General features: G+C 39.1%; 1 protein-coding gene across 1 annotated transcript in view; it reads right to left on the minus strand.

Moving 5' to 3' along the window:
• Positions 1-3,493: 3,493 nt before the first annotated feature.
• The window catches only part of COMMD6 (COMM domain containing 6), a 29,525-nt gene continuing 5,322 nt past the window's right edge, over positions 3,494-27,696 (minus strand). Inside the window, exons 2-5 of the mRNA XM_036457097.1 lie at positions 17,415-17,596; positions 17,313-17,324; positions 7,361-7,513; positions 3,494-3,706 (exon numbers count right to left, since the gene is read on the minus strand). Coding sequence (XP_036312990.1) covers positions 3,656-3,706; positions 7,361-7,513; positions 17,313-17,324; positions 17,415-17,596 — 398 coding nt within the window. The 3' untranslated portion in view covers positions 3,494-3,655. The remainder of the gene's footprint in view (positions 3,707-7,360; positions 7,514-17,312; positions 17,325-17,414; positions 17,597-27,696) is intronic.

Raw genomic sequence — 27,696 nt, forward strand, 5'->3', positions numbered from 1 at the left:
TTTTATAAACACCACGTTTGTTAAAATAATAAAACATTATTCCACCCAGAAACTATAAAAGCTTTTCAAAAGCAACTTAAAAACAAGTGTGTGTTTTTTTTTAAATAATTTATTTCCAAATATTTTTTAAAAAACCATAGCATAGCCCTGGCCAGTGTGGCTCAGTTGGTTGGGCATCATCTTATGCACCAAAAAGCTGCCCGTCAGGGCACATGCCCAGGTTTTGAACTTGATTCCTGGTAGGGGGCATGCAGGAGGAAGCCAATCAATGTTCTGCTCTCATATTGATATCTCTCTCTCTCTCTCTCTCTCTCTCTCTCTCTCTCTCTCTCTCTCCCTTTCTTTCAAAAAATCTATTTTTATAAAATCTTAAAACCATAACATATTTTTTAGAATACATCATGGACTTAAAACAAAAAAAAATGTTTTAACAGTTCTTCCTTTCCTTCTCTAGAACCATCTCCACCATTGCTTCTAACCCGATAGCCTTCCTTCCATGCCTCTTAGTTTTCCATTCAGTATTCAAATGCATGGATGCATTTTTTTTAGATACTTTTTTTTTTTTTTTCAGAGAGGAAGGGAGATGAGGAGAGAGAAACTTCAATGATGAGAAAGAATCATTGACTGCCTGCCTCCTGCACACCCCACGCTGGGGATCAAGCCCACAACCCAGGCAAGTGCTTTGAAGGGGAATCAAACCATGACCTCCTGGGTCATAGGTCAATGCTCAACCACTGAGCCATACTAGCTGGTTTATATGGATGCATTTTTACAAAAATTTATATGCCATAGTAATATGTACAGTATTGATAATATCCCAGAGACAAATCTTAGTAGCTATATGACATCCCATCACATAGATATGTCAAATTTACTTAGCCATTTCCTTACTGACAGGTATTCTTGGCTGCTTCATTTTGCTTTTTGCACTGGAAATACAATAAAAATCTTTGTACATCTATTTTGTTATCCAAAAATCTCACCAGCTTACAGTAAGTTTGTTTCTCACTCACACTACTGTCCACTGCAAGTCAGGGTGTTCTTGCAGTTTGCCTCCAGTGGTGCTTCAGGGATCCACCTTCTTTTTGCTGTTTTATAGTCCTTCTTTACCAGCAGCCAGAATAGGAGAGGGCTTGGAGGATGACCAGGAAGGATTGGTGGGGAAGGCTGGATGTGCCTTAAGATACTTCTGCCCCAAACCCATTGGCTTCAACCCAATCATGTGCTCTCAAACTAATGGCAAAGGAGGCTGGGAAATGCAGTCTTCCTTTAGGCCCAGACGTAATAGATGAGCATTTTGCCAAATATCTTTATATTGGTGGATTTATTCCTGGACTGTGAGATTTCTGTGTGAAGTGTTTGTGTGTCTGTGTATGAGTGTGTAAATCACTTTGCAAAAAGACCACAACTAGTTCTGCCAGTCAAAATACTCAGCACCATTTTTTCTAAATCTACCCTTTATAGACACTATCTGGAAATTCAGTTGGCTAAATTTGTGTCAGCAGGGCCCTAGGTTAACTTCCACATGATGAGGCCCGCATGGACAGATGGCAGAAGAGCACATGGTTCAGTGGCTTCCAGGTGATAAGCGGCATTGTGCAGTCTGCTGGCAGTGGCCTTCCCTGGAATTCCTGCACCACAGCCAGCCCTCTCCCCCGACTTGTTTCCTCAGTCTTTCTGACAGTTTAGTGAACGTCTAATTTCTTGTTCAACTCTCTTCCTACTTGAAATATTTAAAGCACTAACTTATATATCAATCCAATGTTTGTCTTTGTATATGACCCACTGTTTTTCTATAAATAAATGTTTAATTTTTATTTTCAAATAAATATGCTTTATGTTATAGCTATGAGGTTTCTATCTTCCCAAGCCTTAGTTAACATAAATATTCTCTAAGACTTCTGATTTTTATTTTTTCTATTTAATTCATTAATCTGGAATTATTTATTTTTGCAAATATTGTAACTGCTAGTATCATTTATTAAATAATCACATTTTCCCACTTAGCTGAAGTACCATCCTTGTTCAAAATGTTTTGATCTGCTGAAACCGGTTTGGCTCAGTGGATAGAGCGTCAGCTTGCGTACTAAAGGGTCCCGGGTTCGATTCCCGTCAAGGGCATGTATCGATACCTTGGTTGCGGGCACATCCCCAGTAGGGGGCGTGCAAGAGGCAGCTGATCGATGACTCTAATAGATGTTTCTAACTCTCTATTTCTCTCCCTTCCTCTCTGTAAAAAAAATCAATAAAATATATATTTTTTAAAATGTTTTGATCTATTTGTAGGCCACCTAGGCTATTCTAGTTATCTATTTTCCCATTCCCAAGTAATGCCATATGTGCTGATTGCTGTGGCTTCCTATTAAAAAACTTGCTAACAATTGGTTTATCAATTCAACAAAGATCATGTAAAATGTTAACTTTACTAACATGCTAATTCAGTTGTAAACAGAATTCAGAATAAAACTTATCTCTGGGCATATATTTGAACTTCCTATAAAAATTAATAACAGAAATAATTGAATGCTTGGCTAATATAAAGAAACAATGGTCAATCCTAACCTGATTTCAAATGTTTGAGAGCGAACTCACTCTTCTCACTGATTGCTGATATATAATAGTAATTGAACATTGTGTTATTGAATTTATAAAGTAGTCATCCTTCTCAATGTTTTCATTCATTATTTTTTATTGATATGTAATTCACATACCACTGAGTTCCCCCTTCAAAGTGTTCAATTTGTTGTTACAACTAGCTAGTTAATAACAGGAAAAGAACAGAGAGGAGGCCAGACATTATAAACATGGTCACCTGGGCAGCTTCACCAGGAAGCTCAGCTCCACCTTCCCCAGGGAATCACAGCTCTGTTCCCTGCAGATCATTGGGGGAAAGGACTCACGAAAGGGGGACATGGCACATGTACAGTGAAGTCAGAGTGATATAGGGAAGAAGCTTGCCTACCAGTGTAGCCTGAAAAAAAGATAGTTTGGCTAGGAGGGCAGAGCTACTGCAAGCACACATCTTGAAAGGATAAAATTCTCAGAGTTCCTCTCTCTTGTGCTCCTTATTTCCTCTTGATCTCTTGCTCCATGACCTGCACTTGCCTGCGCACATGCCTATTTCCTCTCCATAGGCACAGGGCTCAGGGCAATGCAGGCCCCACACGCAATGAAATGCAGCCGGGAACATGAGTCAGCTAGCCAGATGCTGGACTGGACTGGATTTTCATTTGGAGTGGAAACTCTGAGCAGTGGCCTTAACCCTGGCCCTTGCTGAAGATATGAATAGACTTTTTCCGTGGTGGATGGGACCTTGGAGGAAAATCCCCTGAATTTTACATCATAAAGTTTTCCATGAAACCCTGTCCTCCTGAGGCCGCCTCAGGAAATTATTTTCCCCATGACACTCCAAGAACTCCGCTTCTGCTGATAACGAATTCAGTGGCTTTTAGTACGTTCACATCTATAAATGCACTGATCACGTCTTATCTAATTCCTGTTTGTCTAATTTTTTTATTATTAAAAAAATGGGAAAACAAAAGTATAATTTTCTTTCAATAAAAAAGTCATCTGATCCTCATGCAGTTATATTGCAGAAAGTGAAGTCCATGATTTTAGAACGATGGTAGCAATTTACCAACCAAGTAATCAGTTTTCACACAGTCTCAATAATTGCAGCAATTTCCTTGAACTGTCTGTAGAAATTCTGGAAAGGAGAAAAATAATGTTAATTTTGCTTTCAGAGGTAATAATATCTGACCACCAGAGGCTATATAACATTAAGATTATATTTGAATGTGATATTGTTGAAGGTTACTCTGAGAAAAAAGAAAAAAGGGGCATAATTTGGTACTATAAGCAAAAATATTGCAGAGTTGGATAACTAGCACATAACTAAACTTTTCAAAAAGTATACAAGTTATTTTGAGATCCACCAGAAAGATTTATTAACTAGTCAGCACTGTCTTTGACACTGAAGATTAAAATAACAAAAAATGACAGGTTAGTTCTCAGGCCTCAAATCACTTTACATCTAGTATTTCAGGGTGATAGGGGCTGTTTTATTTCATATATGGGTTCAATTGCAATAAGAGAGATCCAACATTGACCATGGCTTAAATGGTAGAAGTTTATTTTTATTTCATTTAAAAATTGGGCTAGTCTGATAGTTCTCCTGTAGAAGTCATCTTCTTTTTTCAAATTCAGATAGGAAAGAGATCAAACATATTCTGTCTTCCTTCCCTTCAACCTGCCAGGAAGTAGGGAGGCAAATTTAAAATTTAACCTCACCAAAACTGATTTACACATTTGCCTTTTCTTTCTTTTTTAGTTTTAACTCTCTACTGGTACTTAAGAGTGCATTTTGTGCCGGGACCGGTTTAGCTCAATGGATAGAGTGTCGTCGGCTTGGGGACTGAGGGGACCCGGGTTCGATTCTGGTCAAGGGCATGTACCTTGGTTGCGGGCATATCCCCAGTAGGGGGTGTGCAAGAGGCAACTGATCGATGACTCTCTCTCATCGATGTTTCTAACTCTCTATCTCTCTCCCTTCCTCTCTGTACAAAATCAATAAAATATATTTTTTTAAAAAAGAGTGCATTTTGTTTTAATTGATATGTAAATTGATTATGGAATGAAGGATGTAACTATTTCTTTCAAAACATATACTGTCTAAAGGCCCGGTACACAAAATTCATGCACGGGGGGCGTGGGGTTCCCTCAGCCCAGCCTGCACCCTCTCACAGTCCAGGAACCCTTAGGGGATATCTGACTACTGGCTTAGGTCCAATCCCTGGGGACCTAAGCTGGCAATCAGACATCCCTCTCAGTCTGAAGCTCTCACAGTCCAGGACCCCTTACTCCTTACTGCCTGCTGCAGTGGAGGCGGGCGAGGCCCCTGCTACTGCTGCTGCATTGGCCAGCCGTGAGCCTGGCTTTTGGCTGAGCAGCACTCCCCCCGTAGGAGCACACTGATAACCAGGGAGCTGCTCCTGTGTTGAGCATTTGGCCCCTGATGGTCAGTGTGCATCATAGCTACCAATCATTCTGGTCATTCCGCCATAACGGCGGCGTAGGCTTTTATTGTATAGATGGCCCTGGTTGGTGTGGTTCAGTTGGCTGGGCCTAGTCTATGCACTGATAGGTTGCCTGTTCGATTCCCAGTCAGGGTACATGCCTGAGTTGTGAGTCCGGATCCTGCCAGGAAGGTTTGTGCAGGAGGCAGCAGATGGATGTTTCACATTCATTTCAATGTTTTTCTCTCTCTCTTTCACTCCCTCTCCCTTCTCTCTGTAAAAATCAAGGTCAAAATTTGAGCTGCAAAAAAAGATATAAATTGAAAGCTCAAAGAATGCTGCCAAGGGTTTGTTTTCCTTATTAACAGGCTTTGTTTTCCTTATTAGATGTTAAGCCATGTAAAAACTAATTTAAAAGAGTTGCCCCATTTGTGTGTATTTTTCCTATGAGAAAAAAAAATCTTGCAGGTGGAATCAGAGCACATAAAGGCTGCACAGAAAAATAAGAATTAGATCAAGATTCTGAATTATAAAAAGAACTGAAATCTATATTCTCTTTTGAAATTGAAGGGGTTCTTATATTCAGTTGAAGGCTACTCACATATCACAATATACTACATTTATTTCCTTTTTAATTAAGTCCTAATTCCTTTAAGATATTAATTAGCATTATTAATGATGAATCTGTGACCATTATTTTTGGTTCTAAAGCAGAAATATCAGTTTTAAAAGAAAGAAATCAAAAGGAGAAAAAAACCTTAAAATTTAATTTGTAAAATAGAGCTACCACATGGTCCAGCAACCCCACTTCTGTTCCAAGGGAAATAAAATAACTATCTCAAAGACCTATCTGCACTCCTACATTCACTGCAACGATATTCACCATAACCAACATATAGAAGTAACCTAAGTATGTGCTGACAGATGAAGGGATAAAGAAAATGTGATATATAAAAATATATACAATATAAATATATATACATATTATAAATATATTATATATATAATACACACACACACACACACACACATATACAACAGAATACTATTCACCCTTAGAAAGAAGGAAATCCTTCTATTTTGACAACATGAATGAACCTACAAGCTGGAAGACACAGGAAGACAAATATTGCATGCTCTCATTTATATATGCAATCTGAAAACTTGAAACTCACAGTAACAGGAGTAGACTGATTACCAGGACTTGGAGTGGGAAAAATGTGGAAATGTTTGTCAAATTACAAACTTTCAGTTATAAGACGAATAAGTTTTGAAGACATAATGTACATCAAGGTGATGACATAATAATGTGTTATTGCTTGAAAGTTGCCAGGAGAACAGATCTTAGTGGTCTCACCACACAGACACACAGTAAGTGAGTGATGTATTTTAATTAGGTTGATTGTGGTAATCATTTCACAATGTGTATATAACCAAAATATCACCTTGGACACCTCAGATATATACAATTTTTGTCAATTATACCTTAATAAATCTGAGAGGAAAAAGTATCAGAAAAACTCAAAAGTGGCTTATGAGAGGTTTTTCTTACACACTGTGAAGATTCTTATCTATTCAACATAGCTTGAAATAAAATTTAAAAAAACAAAACAAAAACCCTAAGGCCAGTTAAATTAGTTAATGACAACACATTTCCCTGTATGTACATGCTGTGAAGATTCTTATCTATTCAACATAGCTTGAAATAAAATTAAAAAAACAAAACAAAAACAAAAACCCTAAGGCCAGTTAAATTAGAGAATGATAACACATTTCCCTGTATGAACATTTTTTAAAAAATGTAATTTCTCATCTACCCTCTTTTTTCTTCTCTCCTTATGGAAAACAGGTAGAATTCTAATATGACTAACAGGACTCCAAATATAAACTATTCAGATACTCAAATCTCTAGCTAACAGAACTAATCATCAAGTATTAGTGTTCTGATCTGCTTTTTATAAACATTATTAGAAGATTCAAGGTTAACACTATTCAAAATAAGATTCATTTAGCTTATCATTCTCAAATATTAAACTTAAAAAGAATAAAAAAGTTAAAAGCAAAGTAAATATCCTGCAAGAGAAATGAAAACTTTCTAAATATATTACAGAAAAGAACTGTGAAAGTGATCAAATGTCATAGTATACAAATTCAGCATATTATATTGCAAACAACTTATCAAATTCCCAGAGGAAACAAATTCAGATGTTGTATACTAATAAACAGAAAGCACATCAAAACAATTGTAAATAAAACAATTAATATTCCCCTTAAGAAAGATTTTATACATGTTAAGCAGCAATGACAGAACAATGAGCTACAATTGACTGAATTAAATCACAAACCTGGAACTGTGGAATTGTCATTTCAAAAGACTTGGTCTTTACTTGACCTGAATGATCTGCCACTTTTAGCATCACGGCAACATAAGGATACTTAAGAGATCTGCAACTGTCTGAGCTCACAGCCATGCCCAGTTTCCACTGAAAATCTACAAGCTGTAACGAAACAGTACAAAACAATACATTGGTAATAATATTGCTCTGAATTCAGATATTTACTTAATTTTACTGCTCTCACATTCAACTTTTGTCAATCATAATAAAAGAAAATATCTTTATCTTAATATTGCTGGAGCAACAACCACCAAATGAAAATGGAGAGGCAATAAGGGATATAAACAAAAAACAATACTGTGCCCTAGTCGGTTTGGCTCAGTGGATAGAGCATCTGCCTGCAGACTAAAGGGTCCCAGGTTCGATTCCCGCCAATGGCACAAGTCTGGGTTGCGGGCTAGATCCCTACCCCATCCCACCCTATCCTCAGTAGGGGGTGTGCAGGAGGCAGCCACTTGATGATTTTCTCTCATTATTGATGTTTCTATCTCTCTCCCTCTGAATAAAAAATAAAAAGACTGTTATAATTACAAAAGGAAAAACAAAAACAAAAATCTCCACAAAGTGTGTAATGAAAGTAGAAAGATGTGGCAGAACTAGTTTTCCTTTCATTTTGCTTCTGCACTTAAGGGGGCTCCAAATGCTCTGGACTGTCTCTTACCTCTTTCCTATTATGGATGCCTTCCCCCACTCTACAACCTAACAGTCCTGAAATGGGAGATGAGTTATATGCCCTTTTCCTATTTGATTGAGGCACACATGGGAACCATTCCAGTTTCTTTCCTCACCATGGTCCTCGATCTGCAACCTTGCATTAGCATAAATACTGGGTGATAGGTGGCTTTAGATTTCATCACCACTGTTGATGGACACGTGCCAGGTGACGTGCCATGCAGTTTAAATGTTTAAATGCCTCACTGAATCATAACACTATAGGCTATTATTTCCATTTTGCAGATGACACACGCTGAATTTTAGATAGCCTGGATAATGTGCACAAGGTCACATATTTTAGAATCAAAACTTGGACCAAAGTCTGTTTGACTCCAAAGATTACATGCTTATTGACTACTGGCTTCCTACTTTTTAGCTAATTCCTGTCAATGATTGTTCAGTGTTGCTATGGCATAAAACAAGGTTAGATAATGACTCTTAATAATGACCCTAAAATATATGACCCTGGCTCAACCAGTGTGGCTCAGTGGTTGAGCATCGACCTATGAACCAGGAGGTCATGGTTCAATCCCGTCAGGGCATATGCCCGGGTTTCTGGCTCAATAATGATTCTCTCTCTCTCATCATTGATGTTTCTCTCTCTCTCCCCCTCTCCCTTTCCTCTCTGAAATCAATAAAAACATCTTTTTTTAAATAAAATGTAAAGCCATGAGTGGATGAATTAGCAGGCGCTCACAAAAAGTACTTGTCTACTGACAGATACCTTTTGCTGCCAAATTAATGCTTACTGTGTAAAAGCTTTGCTTGTTAATAACTTTCTCTTTTTAAAAGGTGGGATTGGTGTGAGGACCAAAATTTCCTCAACTGGCTTCGGACCAATCAGCTACAGCATAAAGGTCAGGTTGGTGCTCATGAAAGGTTAATGTATTTAATAAGTAAAAAGACTGTATATGTACATTTTAAATAAAAGCATCCCACACAAAAAAGATAGTAGGTATATAACAAAAGAACTACCAATGAATAAACATATAAAAGGAGCACAGGGAAATGCAATTTTAAACCATAATGAAATACCAATACCACTACACACCTATCAAAACAGCAAATTTTTAAGTCTGACAATTCTAAGTATTAGGGGGGAAAAAGACGTGTCATATGTCGTTGATGGGAGTCTAAATCGGGCCAATCTTCTGGAAAAATTGGCTTTACCTAGGAAAGCTGAAGTTATGCACGCCTTGCTATCCAGAGATTCAACTATGAATACAACCTAGAAAAACTTGTGTATATGTACACAGGATATCAAAATGTTTCTGGTAGCTTTATTCATAATAGCCCTAAATTATAAATAACTCAAATGTACATCAATATTAGAATGGTCAATGAAATGCAGCAATGAAAATGAATGAACTTCTGCTACACGTAACACCAAAAATGCTGAAATTAGTAAAATTATTTGATTAATTCACTTGAGAAACAGAAAATATAACAGTTTAGGAATGCAAAACTAGATGGCAAAACTATGAGAAGTGAAAATATGATTATCACAAAAGGATAGGAAGGAAGAGGTTTGATTGGTGAGGGAAATGTAGTTAGACTTCCAGGACTGGTAATGCTCCATTTCTTGAGTTTTGATTGTAGTTACACAGATATTCAAATTTAAATTATTCTCTTCTATTCATAACTTTACTAGAGGCTGGTGTGTGTGTTCCTCAGCCCAGCCTGCACCCTCTCCAATCTGGGACATCCCTCTCACAATCCAGGACTGCTGGCTTCCAACCGCTCGCCTGCCTGCCAGCTTGATCACCCCCTAACCACTTTCCTGCCCCCTGATCAATGCCTAACTGCTCCCCTGCCAGCCTGGTCACCCCCAACTGCCCTCCCCTGCAGGCCTTTTCACCCCTAACTGTCCTCCCCTGCAAGCCCAGTCCCAACTGCCCTCCACTGCAGGCTTGATTCCCCTCAAATGCCCTCCCCTGCAGGCCTGGTCCCTCCCAACTGCCCTCCCCTGCAGGCCTGGTCACCCCTAACTGTCCCCCCACACCAGCCCCTAACTGCTCTCCCCAGCTTGTCTGGTCCCCCCCCCCCCACCCAACTACCCTCCCCTGCAGGCCTGGTTGCCCCCAACTGCCCTCCCCTGCAGACCTGGTCCCCCCAACTGCCCTTCCCTGCAGCCCTGCTGGCCATCTTGTATCCACATGGAGGCGGCCATCTTGTGTGTTTTAGTGATCGTCAATTTGCATATTACTCTTTTATTAGATAAGATGAGATGAAGGTTAACTAAATTTACTGTGGTGATCATTTCACAGAATCTGTATGTGGAGTCATTATGTGGTGTACCTTAAACTTATATACAGTGCTTTATGTCAATTATATCTCAATAAAACTTGGAAAAGTTAAAATAATTCATTAGCCTGTCTATATGTTTTGTATAGATGTTATTTTGCACATATAGCAGAGTGGAATATAAGTTGGTGAGTTCCTGATTGAAAAGAGAAAGTTATTGTAGGCCTGGGTGATCAAGAGAAAACATTACAGAAGGGATAACTTTAAACTCAGTTTGAAGAATAAAAAAAGAACTAAAATTGAGAGAAAAATGTGGCTTATTTATAAATGCCATAAATACACACCTACCAAATAAGTGCCAAATAAATATTAAGCTGAACCAACTAGAGATAAAAAGAAAAATAAATCGGGTTAAGGAAGAACATATTTCCTATCTTAAACTAGAAGGCTTTTGTAAGGAAGTTTGGGAAATAAAGCCAAGGAAGGTGATCAAGAGGCTACCAATTCTTTACAAATTATATGAATTTTCAGAGGTTTCCAAAATACTCTCAGGTTCTTTATATTATGGAAAGCAATATGTCATATAAGTCATTTAAACTTTTCCTGTAGGCAAAGAGAATGTTATATCACAGAGAATGATATAAAATAGTGTATTGATTAAAAAATAGCCATCTGGTGGCAGCAAAATACAATAATCCAAGTATAAAATTTTAAATGCCTGAGCGAAGGTGGTGACAAGTAGGACTGAGCTGAACCTAAAGAATGAATCACTAGGTACTGATGATTATCTACACAGTTATGGGAGGTATCAAAGAAAAACAACTATAAAAATTTGAGCCCAGATGACTGGGAGAATTCTGATATCATGTATCAACCAGGACTTTATATATTTTAGGTACGAAGGTATTACCAAGAAATGAGAAGGAACATCTAAATAAAAATGTTCAATAAGTGGCTAAAAATCCAAGAACACAATTCAAGGGGGTTCATGATTAGAGACAGATATTTTATATCAGTTCAGTGGTGATATCCAAAAATATCACTGGATCCATTTTATTTTTTTTTAATATACAATATTTTATTGATTTTGTACAGAGAGGGAGAGACATAGAGAGTTAGAAACATCGATGAGGGAGTCATCGATCAGCTGCCTCTTGCACACCCCCTACTGGGGATATGCCCGCAACCAAGGTACATGCCCTTGACCGGAATCGAACCCGGGACCCTTCAGTCCCCAAGCCGACGCTCTATCCATTGAGCCAAACCGGTCTCGGCTGGATCCATTTTAAACTTATTCATCCTATACAACTCCTTGGTGTAAGAAGTTCCTTTTTTTTTTTTTTTGTCCATAGTAAAATGGTAGAGTAAAATATTGCTTATGTGACTCTCAAAGTCTGAAATAAAACTCTGAATTATCTCAAGCAGAAAAGCAATTAAGGAAAACAGAGTTGGAATCCACGGACCATTACAATGGTGAAACTGGCAGATTAGAAAATGACAGCTGCCATTCAGACACTCCGTGTGCCAAGTTAGTATTCATGGGTTAAAGAAAGCTGGGGTTAGGTTTATGAGATGAGAATTTCCAAAATTCTAAACTGAACACTTAAATGAAAATTAAAAGCAGTCCTTTTAAAAAATGTAGTTTAGCCTTAAATAAAAATTAACTGCATATGACATTTTTTTTTTAAATCAAAACAGAGCACACTTATCAGCATGGAAAATATTAAGAATGAAGTAATGTAGCCTTAAAATTCTTATAGAATGAAGAAAATAGTTTACAAAGAAAAAAGTTAGTAGGGGGGGGGGGAAATCTAGAAGTAAAATGAATACATAGAAGAAAAATAGTCAGAAAACAAATGTAAAGTAAAAGGTAAAACTGATAAAGATAAAATAGATAAAGACCATTTCAGTTTAAATTTCTTTTTTATTTTTCAAAACACAACACAGGAGAAAATTAAAAAAAATAATCACACACAACTCCATCCTAAAAACTATTTTCTTATTCCTGTGCCCCCATTTCAAGTCTTTATCTGTATGTAACTTTTATAGCTAGTCACAAAATATACATTTTTATGTTCTCTTCCTTTTAAATGGAAGTTTTCAAATGGTAAGAATGTTAAGTGTTCTGCACACATTAATCTCTCTCAAAAGTGCTAAGAGGAAATGACTGATTAAACCACTCATCCAAAAACACAAAACTAGCAGAGCTGGTATTCCCCACCAAATTTGACTGATTCCATACTCCGCACACTTTTTGTTATACCTACCTGCAACATGATCACTATTTGGAATTAAACTAAATTCTAGTAAGTCAAGAAAGTAGATTGGGACATGAATGTTTAGCATCTTCTAATCTACATGGTAGACCTGAGCTGTCCAATACAGCAGCCACTAACCAAATGTGACTATTTAAATGAATTAAAAATAAACAGAATAGCCGAAACCGGTTTGGCTCAGCGGTAGAGCGTCGGCCTGTGGACTGAAAGGTCCCAGGTTCGATTCCAGTCAAGGGCATGTACTTTGGTTGCAGTAAAAAAAAAAAAAAAAAAAAAGAGAGAGCAGGAGCATAATCAACCTAGTTTAGTACTGAATCTACTGAATAATATTTGGTACAAAGTGAATGTTCTAATAAATATTTATTGAGTTAATATGTTTAGAACTTCTGTTAGTCTCCAAAGATAGCTTCTAAAAATTGGTGTATGTACATGATGCTCCTTACATCAAGAAATGGAGCTTAGCCCTAACTGGTTTGGCTCAGTGGAAAGAGCGTCAGCCTGTGGACTTAAAGGTCCCAGGTTCAATTCCGGTCACGGGCATGTACCTTGGTTGCGGGCACATCCCCAGTAGCGGGTGTGCAGGAGGCAGCTGATCAATGTTTCTCTGTCATCGATGTTTCTAACTCTCTACCACTCTCCCTTCCTTTGTAAAAAATCAATAAAATAAAAAAAAAGAAATGGAGCTTAGCCAGCCGGGATGGCTCAGTGGTTGAGCCACCGACCCCTGAATCAAGAGGTCATCAGTTCAATTATGGAACAGGCTCAGTTCCCATTAGGGGACATGCAGGAGACAGCCCATTAATAATTCTCTCTCATCACTAATCTTATTTCTCTCTCCCTCTCCCTTCCTTTATGAAATCAATAAAAATATGTTTAAAAAAAAAAGAGAGAGCGAGCTTATTTTCCCTCTGCATGGGGAAATCACCGAGCTGTCCCTGTGATTGCTTTGACCAGCAGAATAAGGCAGCAGAGGCTTTCTGGAATCCTCAAGCATGGGCCTTAGGAGAATCGGAAGTGTCTGTCTCCTTCTTCATAGAACGCTGGCTCTTGGGGCTCTCCTTTTTGGAACCCAGCCACCATGATGTGGACAGCCATGTGGAGGAGAACCAAGTCACTCCCATTAACAGCTCTAGCTGAGCTCTCAGCCAAGGTCAGCACTGAGCCATGTGCGTGACTTCTGGCCCAATTAGGCTCCTGGATGACTAAAGCTCTGGCTGAAATGACAGGGAGTAGAAACTACAACTCAGCTAAATCCAGTTAACCCAGAGTCCTAAGAGATAATTAAAATAATTAAATAGTTGTTTCAATTAACTAAGTTTTGGGTAGTTTGTTATGCAGCAATAGACAACTAACATAGAACAACTGGCAGAAAATGACTTTATCAATAAGCTTATCATGATCTATGATTTACCAAAAATGTATTCTCCTAACTATATAATCTGAACTACATTAGTTTATAGAAATTTTAGCAAATACAAATAACCAAAAAATATTACAGGTAACCAGTTACCTCTTAGATGTTAATATACCCAGTAAAAATAATACAAAAAAAATAAAATAAAATCTTTCCCATTAAACACATTCACTACTAGTGCAATGGCACAGCAATGTCAAACACATCACCTTTCCTCAAAAACGTTTTTCATCCTCATTTCATTCCTACTGATGGCCCCCCCTTTTCTAGTGATTCCCATGTGAACTGTAATCAACTGATTTTTCTTTCCCCCTTACTCAAAGCATGTATGAATTGCTAGGTATTCAATATTTTATTTCAGTCAATGCCACTGGCATTTATTCCCTTCTTCCCAATCTCACTGTTTCAAACCTACTGAAAGCCCGCTTTTAAAATCTTGCCTTAAATTTTACTGAAGCCTCCTAATCGGTTTCTTCTCTAAAGTCTTTGGCTCCAAACCTGTCAAGTCTGCTGCCCTAAGAGCTAGTTACCAACCATTTACCTAGCACTGAAGTCATGTCATGGAAATCCTGAAGAGCTTTTCGCACTTGTACTCAAACTGCATCTCTTCTTAACTTTCAACCTTTACTCATGCTGTTCATGCCTCTTGGCATTCAACTCTCAAACATCTTAAAATTTAAAGCTCCTCTCATATTCTACCCATTCTGTGAAGTCTTTCCTGGTTTACTCAGCCTTCCTATGAATGTTCTGTGTCACTTCTTATATCCTAGCATTTAGAACATTTTGCCGTGTATACTAGTTATCTGTAGTTGTGTTTCCCCCATTCACTGTACTACAAATGGCTTTGGGGCAGCTGGTACATCCAACACAATACATAGAACAAAAATAGTTGCACATTTATGAAGCACTTTATACACTGTACAAAACTTAAGTCATTATTTCTTATACATAGGAAGAGGGAAAATGGCACTAGATATTGTGTCAATACAACATATTTCTTTTAACTTATTCCATAAAAATGGCAAGAAAATAAATAAAATGTGGCAGCAACAGGAACCACCATTCATCTATGAAGAGTTCTAATTAGACATCTATATACATAAGAGTCATGAATTACTTCAAAAATGATTCCAAATATCAGAGTGTGAAGTAATAGATATCTTACACCTCTAGTGCTGGGCAATATAGCACCATGGTTCATTAAACTTAATAAGCACAGAATCTAAAGGCAGGCAGACATGAGTTTCAATCTCAGACTTTGTAGATATGACTAAATTGAGAATCCTGAGGCGAAGTGTTTCCTGGGTTATTATCCATATGGGCCCAATGTAATCAGAGTCCTTATAACAGGGAGGCAGGAGAGTCAGAGTCAGACAAGGCAACATAATGATGATGATAGCAGAGAGAAAAGGGACAACAAAAGCCAACATTAGAATGACGTGCTTGGAAGATGGAGGCAGAACTCACAAGCCACGGACTGTGAGCAGCCTCTAGCTGGAAAGGCAAGAAAACAGATTCTCTCCAAGAGCCTCCAGAGGGACACCGCCCTGCCAACACCTTGGCTGTTAGTCCTACAACACTAATTTTGGATTCCTGACCTCCAGAATGGTAAAATAATAAGTTTGTGTTGTTTTTTTAAAAAAAAACACAGCATTCCCCTCCCAATAAAAAGGTTCCATTTTTAAAACCTTATAATCTAGTATGATTCAGTTTCAAGATATCTTACTCCAATAAAGATGATTCAGACTAAGTGAATGCATAAAATGAGTTATGAAAGACTGAATCAAAGTGCACTAACCCAGTAACTCTGAACAAAACCAGACAAGAATGTGAATTACTCTCTCCCTGAGTTCGCCCAGGAATCCTCAAAAACAACAAACAGCAAGATCAATTGGAGACAAATGACACACAGCAGTCAATGGTCATCTCTCAGCCCACTGTATTCTCATTCTTTCTTAATCTCTTACAGTATTTTGTATGGACCTGGGTGACTCCTGACCTAAAACAATATGGTCTTAGTACTGTTCTTCTGGGAAGTGTGTTGTCTAAAAACAGTTTATTAGCTAAAATAGGACAAGAACACTTGTTAACAAAGAATCAGGATTAAGATATACCTCAGAATTCAAATTCTTATTCTTAGTATAAATATATAGGGTGTCCCCCCAAAAAAATGCACACATACTTTTTTAATTATAAAGACTGTTTATTAAAATACATTTCATTTTCAAAATTGAGCTATCAACCCTAGCCAGGATGGCTCCATAGATAGAGCATCAGCCTGTGGACAGAAGGGTCCCAAGTTTGATTATGGTCAAGGACACGGACCTCAGCTACAGGCTCCATCCCTGGCTCTGGTCAGGGGGTATGTATTGGGGGGTAGGGGGAAGGGCAACTTATCAATTTCTCTCTTTCAAATCAGTGTTTCTCTGTGTTCTTCCCCGTCCCTTCCACTCCTTCTAAAAATCAATGGAAAAATATCCCCGGGTGAGGATTAACAAAACAACAGCAACAACAAAATTGTAGCTATCAGCTCTTACACTGTGATTACATTTTTTGGGGGACACCCTGCATACACATTGGAAGATTAAAGAGGTATACTCTCCATTCTTAAAATAACTGGCTTTTAAGACTAAGAAAATGTTTGCGGTGCTATCTTTGTAAAGTTTAGTAATTTACACCCTTAATAATCATTCTGAAACATATTGTGTACCTAGCCCCGCGGTATGCTCAGTAGTTGAGCCTGGACCCATGCACCCAGAGGTCGCTGGTTGGATTACTGTTCACGGCACCTGCAGGGGTTGCAGGCTCAATCCCCAGTAGAGGGCGCGCAGGAGGCAGCCGGCTGATAGTTCTCAGCTAGTTGTTTTCAATCTTAGCGAAACATCTCTCTCTCTCTTCCCCTCTCCCTTCCTCTCTCTAAAAGGCAATAAAAACATTAAAAAGTACTGTGTAACTAATTTTGAATAAATGGTACCTAATCAAGAGCAATACTTGGCCTGTACTCTTTGGGGCTGGGGAGGGCGGGGAGGTTAAATGACGATGGCAGTAGGCAGTGGCAAAGAGGAAGGAGCGATGCGGGGCCACGCAGGGTGGGGGGACGAAGGGGACCGGCTTGAGGACACGGGCCTTGGACTTGGCGGGGCGGGGGGCAGAAAGCTGGGGAAGGCTCACGGCGCGACGTCCCCGGCGGCCCAAGGCCCGCCCCTTCCCCACGGAGGCCAGCGAGGACCGGGCGGGGCTGCCACGCACTCACCTGGTTGGTGACCTGAAACGGAAGCAGAAAAAACAATTCAGGGAATGACCTTTCTCGCACCACAAGCCCGCTTCCCCGCCTGCCACCGGCCCCAGGGCTTACCTTGTCCTTGGCATCCAGCAGCGGCTCGCGAGACCCCTCCATGGCAAGCGTCCAGGGCTCCGCACAGCGGACTCCGGGACGACGCTCCCCGGAGCCACCACACTTCCGCTTCCGCTTCCCGGCGCGCGTGGCCTGGCGCACGCACCGGGCGGGGGGCGCCGCACACAGACGTTTTTGTATAACTCGCCCATATTATCAATTAAATACTAGTTTTAAGGAATCCACTCAGAAAAAATCATTAACTAATCTGGGAATATGGTTTCCAGTACGTAGGCTATACCCTACTATGGAAGGTCCTAGGACTTCAGGGTGCCATCTCCCCCCTATTAACGCTGTAGATGTGGACTCTTCCCATGGGCACAGCTCCCTCTGCGCAGGCGCAAGCTAGTGGCCTGCACGAGTAGTTGATCCTAATCAACTTGGAAGCGGCCCCCCTTCCCCACAGAAGTTCGTTTTTCGAGGGAAAAGCTGTGGGAATTATAGTTAATAATCAGCTGTCGTCACTCGGGTTTCCTTCACAGGGGTCGCTGGTGGGGGCGGGAAGGGGGTGCTTTATCCCCATTGCCTTCCTGACCGCAGCAATAGCTCCCCATCTGGGCTTCCCGCTTCCTTCCCTCCTTCCTACTCATGGCAAATCCACTCTAGTTCTAGAGATTCCTCCCGCAACCCCCTCAATCCCCCCCAACTTTTGATTTAGAAAAACTTGATTTTTTTCCCCCCGGAAAAGTTGCAAATAATTCAATACTTCATCTAAATCCACCCACTTAACATTTTTACACATTTTGCTTTAACCCTAGTTTCATACTAGGTTAAGGTGACCAGATTTTAACATTGGTAAAGCGGGACACCGTTGACTGGTGAGGGGAAGATGTTCTTGATTAAAAATTTGGTCTATATGGAGTAACAAAAATTTTCATAGAACGCAAAAATAATATTGTAATATATATTTTTTAAATTTCAACATAAGTATAATTTATAAATATAATAAATAAATAAAAATTATGTATAGCCGTGTCACTTTCAAGGCCGGCACTAGACTTTTTGCTGCCACTATAAAATATAAATAATAGTCGAAACCGGTATGGCTCAGTTGATAGAGCCACGGTCTGTGAACTGAAAGGTCCCGGGTTCGATTCCGGTCAAGGACATGTACATTGGTTGTGGGCACATCCCCAGTGGGGGTTGTGCAGGAGGCAGCTGACCAATGATTCTCTCTCATCAATGTTTCTAACTCTCTATCCCTCTCTCTTCCTCTGTATGAAATCAATAAAATATATATTTAAACTATAAATAATATGAGTACTATCTGCTAAATTCAAGAAAACTTATGTATTTATTAAATAAATAAATTACCTAAATTATCTGAATAGCTGATTTGTAATGACATCACTTGTTTAACTAGCTTACTAGCACACAGTACGATGTGTATAGTCTGAGAGACAGTTACAAAATGTTTTCATCATTGCCAATCCCAAAAAATGCCATTGTTCATTAAGTCCAAACAATGATGGTCGAATTCTAACAACCGATCAACAATGTGAATTTTAATAAGCAGTTCTCAATAATCAGTTCTCAATAATTATTTATTATTAAAGTTTAACATTATAAAACTAACAAAATATAAAACTCATATCCTGGCTAAATAGCCACATGGCTGCCGAAAGCCTATATTCCCTTCCCATTCTCCTGCTGTTCTCTAGCTTGTTGTGCATTCTTTCCAAAAATCGGGGCTTTTTTAAAACACCAAGGGACGTGGGACAAATTGTTAAAAATCGGGACTGTCCTGCCAAAAGCGGGACATCTGGTCACCTTATACTAGGTGTACTGGTTAATAATGACAGATTTTGTAATCAAAGAAAACATGACAATTTCAAGAGAAACATCAAAAGTGCTTTATTCAAAGTAATGTCCATCACTAGCTATACATTTCCCCCATCTTTCAGGTAATTTGTGGATATCGTCCCATAGAACTTTTCTTGTTTTGAGGCAAACCATTCAGAGACCCAATTTTCCACTTCTTCGTACTTTTTGAAGTACTGCTCAGAAAGTGTATGTGCCATCCATCAGAACAAGTAGTAATCTGAAACAAGGTCTGGTGAATTTGGTGGGTGGGTTAAAACTTCCCAGGCAAGATCTTTTAAAGTGTCTTTAACTGGTTTTGAAGTGTGTGATGATGCATCATCATGAAGCAAAATTACTTTGCCATGTCTTCTGGAACATTCTGGTCATTTCTCGATCAAAGTGTGGTTCAAATAGATTATTTGTTGTCAGTAGCGATCAGTATTAATAGCTTCACCTGGTTTTAGAAGCTTATAATATACCACACCTTCCTGATCCCACCAAATGCAGATCATTGTCTTCTTTCCGAAGCGATTTGGCCTTTGCAGTCCATGTTGATGGTTGTCCTGCATCAACCCATGATTTTGTGGATTTGGAATTCTCAAAATAAATCCACTTTTCATTGCCAGTCACAATTCAATGCAAAAATCACAATTACCACACTCAAGAAATTTAAAACTGATAAAATGTTATCTACCGCATGGGCCAAGTGCAAGTTTCCTCTGTTGTTTCAATAATATTCTTGAAAACTGCTCCCCACTGTACCCACCAATGTGATGGATGGCCACCAGAGGCATTTGGTTATGGTGTCTCCGTAGTCTCCTCTAATCTAGAACTTCTCTGGTCAAATGGCAGGACTGCCGTGGTTCCTCCCTGGAGGCTCCAGGGGAGAAACCACTTTCAGGTTTGGGCAGAACTCAGTTTTACGCAGCTGCCATTTCCTTGCTGGCTTTTGGCGGGGGAGGGGTGTCCTTCAGCTTCCAGAGGCCACCTGCATTTCTTTCTCCATCTTCAAAGCTAGTAATGGCAGGGCAGGTCCTCTGCACACTTGGAACCCCTCTGACCTCCCATTCTGCATCACCTTTCTTTCACCACATCGTTTTTAAGGTCTCAAATGATGACATTGGATTTACCCAAGTAATCCAGGACAACCTCCCTATCTTAAAGTCCATAACCTTAATTTCATCTGCAAAGTCCCTTCAGAGCAGTGCCTAGATTGTCTCTGATTGAATGACCAGGAAGAAGACTCTTAGGGGGAGGGAGGAACATTTTTAAAATTCTGCCTACCACAAACAACCTTCATATAATTGTTGGAGAACTACATTAGTTAACACATGTAAAGCCCCTAGAACTGTGCCTGCCATGGAGCACTCAGAATCTATGCAAAAAATAAATAAATAAATAAATAAATAAATAAATAAATAAATAAATAAAATAGCCAAGGTTTTGGGCTCAATATTATTGGACCTGATTAAAAGTACTAATTAGCTTAGGAACACAATCTCTGAATGAGAAAAATCATTTATTTTCTATGGAAGTCTGATGAAAGGTAAGATCCTATGGTGCTTCCCTCTGGTCAGTGCATCAGTTTCATTTGTCAGTAAATATTTCTGTAGCCCTTGGATTACGGTTAAGGTTAGGGTTAGGGTTAGGGTTAGGGTTAGGGTTAGGGTTAGGGTTAGGGTTTCTCCCTCAGAGCCTCCACGGAGGAAATTGTACTCTATGCAAAGCTGTATGCATACACGCGCACACACACACACACACACACACACACCACACAACTAAACACACACAGGCCACATGTACACACACACACACACACACACATATATAAATCTTAACATATAAAAATGCCCCCAAAAGATGAAATGAAACATATTTAAAAGTTAATTTTTTTTATTTCTCTGTATTTTTCATGCATTCCCTTTAAAACTTGATTTTTTACAAATTTAAATTAGGCATGACTGTCCTTTTGTAAAAATCTATTGATCTAATTTGGGGAGAGTAAAATGTCAGTTGTGTGTAGCCCAATCTCTGCTAATTGTGACTCTTGTGCTCCTGACACTCTAGCAACACGTGATCAACTGTTTATTTTTAAGACCTCATCTTACAAAATACCAGATTTTGTGCAAGAGTAAGAATTGGAAAATGGAGATTTTATGAATAGAGCCAAGAAAAATGCTAAAATTAAAGATGTATAAGCATAACTTTTGTTTTATTTCTATTTTTGTTTTATGACATGTTCTATAAATCAGAACATTTAAATCAGAAAATTTTTTTAAAATATTTTTTTATTGATTTTTAAAAAGAAGGGAAAGGAGAGGGAGAGAGAAACATCCATTCTTTACAGAGGTCAGCCTCCTCCCACATTCCCCACACCAGATATTGAGCCAGCAGCCTGGGCACATGCCCGGACCAGGAATGGAACAGGCCAGCCCCTGGTGCACAGGATGATGCTCAACTAATTGAGCCACACCAGCCTGGGCAATCAGGAAATAGTTTTGAGGGCCAGCTGGTGTGACTCAATGGTTGAACATCCACCTATGAACCAGGAGGTCACTGTTTGATTCCAGTTGGGGCACATGCCCAGGTTGCAAACTCTATCCCTAGTAAGGAGGCGTGCTGGAGGCAGCCAATCAATGATTCTCATCATTGATGTTTCTATCTATCTCTCCCTCTGAAATCAATACAAACTTATATTTTTAAAAAGAAAATAGCTTTGAAGCTCTTATAATAAACCTGGTACTGTCAGAAGTGCAGGAGGATGTCCCAAGAACTATGGCAAAAACTCTGATCTCACAAGAATTCCAATGCAATGGGGAAAACAAAATTGACACACATGAAGCAAACAATATTTCAAGCTAAGCTTGTATTCTTGGGGCTTTTGGATGCCAAATTATATAAATCCAATCCAAACTAGCCTGAGCAAAATATTAGAAATTACTGTTTTACAGGAGTGGCCCCTGAAATGTAGAGGTGGAACAAAAGGGCCCGATCTGTCTGTCTGTTGGCTTCATTCTCTTGGGCTTCTCCCCGTTATGGGGGAGGGGTGTGTGCCCATGCCTATTAGACTGCCAGCATCTCTGGTGTCACAGCCTATGTAGTTCATGCTCCAAGGGGAAAGAGGGAACTGTTCTGTCTCAGTTCTCAGAGAGGGTCTCTGATTTTCCTGCTTGGGTCATGTGTTGTCTCCTTGGACCAATAGTGAGTCTAGGGTGATGCATTAATAATTTTTCTCCCTGTGCTCCCTGTTGTGGCCACAAGAAGTAGAATTGTGTGATTGGCAGAGTTACTAGCAACAAAAGGAGTGAAATGTACCGTATAGAAGAGAGAAGTGCAGATGATGCAACAAAATGTGGGTGAAAATATTCTGGGAAAACAAAAACAATAGATGTCCACTAAACACATTACCATACCACAACATACCATACCATACCATACCACAAAACACTATAACATACCATACCATACCATCAATGGGGGGAGTAGGCAGAATAACGGCTCCCCAATATGTCAACTTCCATATCCCCAGAATCTGTGAATATGTTAGGTTACTTGGCAAGGGAGGATTAAGGTTGGGATGGAATTAAGTTTGCTAATTAATGGACCTGACTAACAAACTTAATTCCATCCCAACCTTAATCCTCCCTTGCCATGTAACCTGGATATATGGGAACGGAGGAGTTAAAGTCAGAGAACTTTCAGGGATGTGATGTGAAGAAGATTCAGCCAGCACTGCTGGCTCTGAAGATGGAAGATGGCCAAGACCTAATGAAGCAGGCGGCCTCCGGGAGCTGGAAATGGAAAGAAAATGGATTCTCCCATACAGCTTCCCGAAGGAGCATAGCTCTACCCAGACCCTGATTTTAGTCCAGTGAAACCCATTTCAGACTTCTGATCCTCAGGCTGAAAGGGAATACATTTGGGATGTGTTAAGCTGCAGGGTTTGTGGTAATTTGCTCCAGCAGCAGTAGGAAACTCTGACAGTGGAGGATCACGCCATGAGCTGGAAGCTTTAGAATCACATATGCCTGAACTGAACTCTGTCTTCTACCAGTCAGCTGTGTGACTTCAGTAAAGCTAGCCTTTCTGAACTTCAGCGTTCCAATCTGTAAAAACCAGGCTATTAATAGTTGTCTTACAAGGTATTTATTAAAGGTTAAATGAGATCACATATACAAAGCACATGGCAAAATTCCTGAACATAGTAAGTACTCTGTAAATACTAGCTCCTATTATCATCGTGATAGTCAATCCTCTAAAGCAGTGGTTCTCAGCCTTTCTAATGCCACGACCTTTAATACAGTTCCTCGTGTTGTGGTGACCCCTGACCATAAAATTATTTTTGTTGCTACTTCATGACTATAATTTTGCTACTGTTAATGAATCCTAATGTAAGTATTTGTGTTTTCCAATGGTCTTGGGCTCTACAGCAGCGGTTCTCAACATGTGGGTCGCGACATTAGAAAGGTTGAGAATCACTGCTCTAAAGAAACCTCTACCCTGGCTGGTGTTTCTCAGTGGTTAAAGCACTGGCCTTCACGCCAAAAGGTCAACAGTTCAACTCCTGATCGAGGGCACTTAACTGGGTTGTAGGTTTGATCCCAAGCCTTGGTAGGGGCCAGTGCAAGAGGCAATCAACTGATCTCTCTCTCTCTCTCTCTCTCTCTCTCTCTCTCTCTCTCTCTCTCTCTCTTTCTCTCTCTCTCTCCCCCTCCCTCCCTCCTTCTCTCTTCTCCCCTCTTCTCTATTTACCTCCTTCCTCCATTCCACTCTATCTAAAATCAATGGAAAAATATTCTGGGGTGAGAATTAACAAAACTAAAATAAAATAAAGTAGAAGCCTGTGGATCATATATTATCTCCATTTTAAACATGAGAAAACTGAAGTTCAGGAATGTTAAGCAACATCACCTAGCAAACAAAAAAACTTTGTTTTTAATTTACAGTCTGCAGTCTGAGTTCAGAGAACTCCAGAGGGATTGAGCACTCCCATTGTACCTGCTAAAATCCTCCCCAGGTGCCTTTGGCTAATTGAATGTTCTATTTGTGCTTCAGGCTATTCAAGAATGTGAATAATTGAGTGCATGTTGTGGGGGTGGTGGATAGTGGTGGTAATCAGTGGGCAGCATAAGCAACAATGCAGAACTGGGAATAAAGCAGTATTTGTGATCCTAGGCTTACAGAGGTTTTAGAGCTTAAAGCAGAGTACACACAAATTCTTAGCCTCTGCACCAAACCTGGTTTACCCACATTAGAAAAGAAAGAAAAGAAAAGAAAAGAAAAGAAAAGAAAAGAAAAGAAAAGAAAAGAAAAGAAAAGAAAAAATTGTATCTGAAACTGAATGAGAATGCATTCAGATTGGTCTCACATGTTCCAGTTTTGTCCCTGTCCCCACGTTCTTATTTCACTCCACCTGGCCAATTCACACAATTACCTAAAACCTGCATGACAGGACATAGTTTTCAACTTTTGGCTTAGGGGGATCTTTCAGAGTCTCTCATTTTAAAAATTAGGTCTAAGTAGGGTAAGTGCTTGATAGATTATGGTAGTCACTATTTCTGACCAAGTGGGGAGAATTATTAAGCCATCCTGTAGACAAATATATAAGATCTGGATATGTTCCCAAGTACTGCAGAAAGGCTGTTTGTCAATGGCATGCAGGCTCATGACAGATGACAGGCTACACACACATGCAGCAGGAAGACAGCTGGATATATTCCTATTAAGACTAGAAATCTGAGATATAATAACATGCCTTCACTGTAGTGCACCATGAATGAATTACAGGTACTTAGAGACACCCCATAGCTCCAGGGAAAACTGGGTGGAGCCCGAACCCGGAAGATACCCGGGGCTGGTGAGGAGGACTCTGACAACTGTATTTGATTAAGTCAGGTGTTATATAAATACTGCAGTTCATCCATTGTCCAGTTTGTGCTTTTTCACATTTAATGTCTCAGAAATCATATCGCATATTGAATCAGATGGCTTCTCACAGTGACAGGGAGCCAGGCAGCAGTTGTGACTCAGCTGTTTTTGCATGTGTATGCATGAAGTTGGTCATAGTTGGTCAACACTTCTATTGAGCTATAGATATTGTTAGCTGTGTATTATGATGTTTAACTATCATTCAAAATGTTTTTGAAAAGATTGGGCTGTGATTTGGCATAATAAGAAGTTATCCACATATAGAAATAGGCATGAAAAGAGAACAGTGGGTTGCAAACTTGTATCAGTAAGGCAAATGCAGATTATTTCAGGGATGACCAAAATTTCAGATTTTCTTACAAAGCAACCAAATAATTTACAGTTCCAAAATAAGATGGATAGTCTTAATAGATAATCAAAAGGGTTGCTTATTTCAGTGTAAGGTGAAGAGATTGCCAAATCCCTTAGAATATAAAAAAACAACTATTAGAATGAATGAGCAGATTTTGAGGTACAAGTACTATTGTTAAGACATCAAATATCAAATTGTCCAGAACTTCCTGCTGCTTTTGAATAGAAACTGTTGAATTCTCATCAGTTGCTGAGAAAATGAAACTATGAGTTTAGTCAAGTAAGAAATGGTGGGAACCCTGTTATTATTTGACAACCATTAAAATTAATATGTCAGTATTGAAATTGCATGGTTTATATTATAATTTTATCTGTATCATGTGGTGAAAAAGCCTGGGAAGTACTGGAATAGATAATAAATGCAACTGGCTTTTGAGAAAGAATTTTAGGAGGGATGGAGACTGTGAAGTAATAGCCAATTACAACTTCAAAAAATGTTCAAACTCATTAATGAAAATAAAGTTTCCTGACCTCCTATTAAGTTCTAGGGTTTATCTCTCATAGGATCCTTTTCATGATCCTAACTCTTATCTCCTTTTACTTACCCCCCTCATTCTCTCCCTCTCTTTCTTCCTTTCTTCTTCAACTCTCTTCACGTTCTTCTATCATGCAGAGAGGTTTAGCAATGATCTGTTGTTGGGTGTTCTGCTGACCCTGGTGTCCTAAGGTCTCAATCTCCAATCAAGTGGCTCATCGATGGAATCTTTCTATATAGACAATTCCTTCCTAAGAGCAATTCAGACACTGCTGTTGCAACTATAGACTTTTCACTTTGTTAAAGTTGCAATATATTGTATTGGGTCGGCAGCTAAGTAATTGCGGATTTTTTAAAGAAAATCAAAGACAATTTTTTCATGGAACTAAATAACTTTATTCTGTAATGTATTGCCCATTTTGATCAATGACCTTTTGCCATCTTTCAGGCAGCATCATAATCCCACGTTCAAAAAACTTCTGGTTTTTATTAGCAAAAAACTGAATCAGGTACGATTTGACATCATCATCATTATTGAAATTTTTACCATTCAAGGAGTTTTGTAAAGATCGAAACAAAAAGTAATCAGATGGTGCAAGGTCAGGACTATATGGTGGATGTGGCAAAACAGCCCAACCAAGCTCCATTAATTTTTGCCGAGTGACCAAAGATGTGTGTGGCCTTGCATTGTCATGATGGAATACAACACCTTTTCGATTTGTCAATTCGGGCCACTTTTCTTTAACTGCATTGTTTAATTTCGTTAGTTGTTCAATGTAGACATCAGAATTGATCGTTTGGTTGGGTGGTAAGAGTTCAAAGTAGACAATTCCTTTGTAATCCCACCAAACTGATAACAAAACCTTCTTTTGATGAATATCAGCTTTTGATGTTGTTTGAGTTGGTTCACCTGGCCTGCTCCACGATCTTTTCCGCTTGATATTGTTGTAAACAACCCATTTTTCATCGCCAGTTATCAGTCGTTTTAAAAATGGATCATTTTCATTATGATTCTTTAGCAAATCGCAGCTGCTAATGCGTTGCGTTAACTGTGATTCTTTCAGTTCGTGAGGAACCCATGTATCGAGTTTTTGAACATAGCCAAGTTGTTTTAAGTGATTTTTCAATGCATGTATGTGACACATGAAGCTTCTCTGCAATCTCACATGTTGTACTGTGACAGTCCGAATTGATTATTGCTTTGATTAGGGCGTCATCAACTTCAACTGGACGACCAGAGCGTTTTTCATCTTTGAGTGAAAAATCACCAGAACGAAATTGGGCAAACCAATTTTGACACTGCCGTTCTTTTAAGGCTTCGTCACCATAAACAGCACATAACTTTTTATGAGCTTGCGATGCGTTTTTCCCTTTGCGGAAATAAAAAAGCAAAATATGACGAAAATGTTCCTTTTGATTTTCCATTTTTCAACGAACGCCAAACGAAAACTACAAAACAGATCAAAAAACTTTTTTTACTGATTAACAGCTGAATAGCCAACTATCAAATAACAAAATGTGTTTTACATTTGTACTACGTCTGCAAACCTAAAAATTCAACTGAAGCCATATATGTGTGGAACCCGCAATTACTTAGTTGCCGACCCAATATATATCCATCCCTAA

This window comes from Pipistrellus kuhlii, unplaced genomic scaffold, assembly GCF_014108245.1.
Source record: "Pipistrellus kuhlii isolate mPipKuh1 unplaced genomic scaffold, mPipKuh1.p scaffold_m20_p_3, whole genome shotgun sequence".
Lineage (NCBI taxonomy): Eukaryota > Metazoa > Chordata > Mammalia > Chiroptera > Vespertilionidae > Pipistrellus > Pipistrellus kuhlii.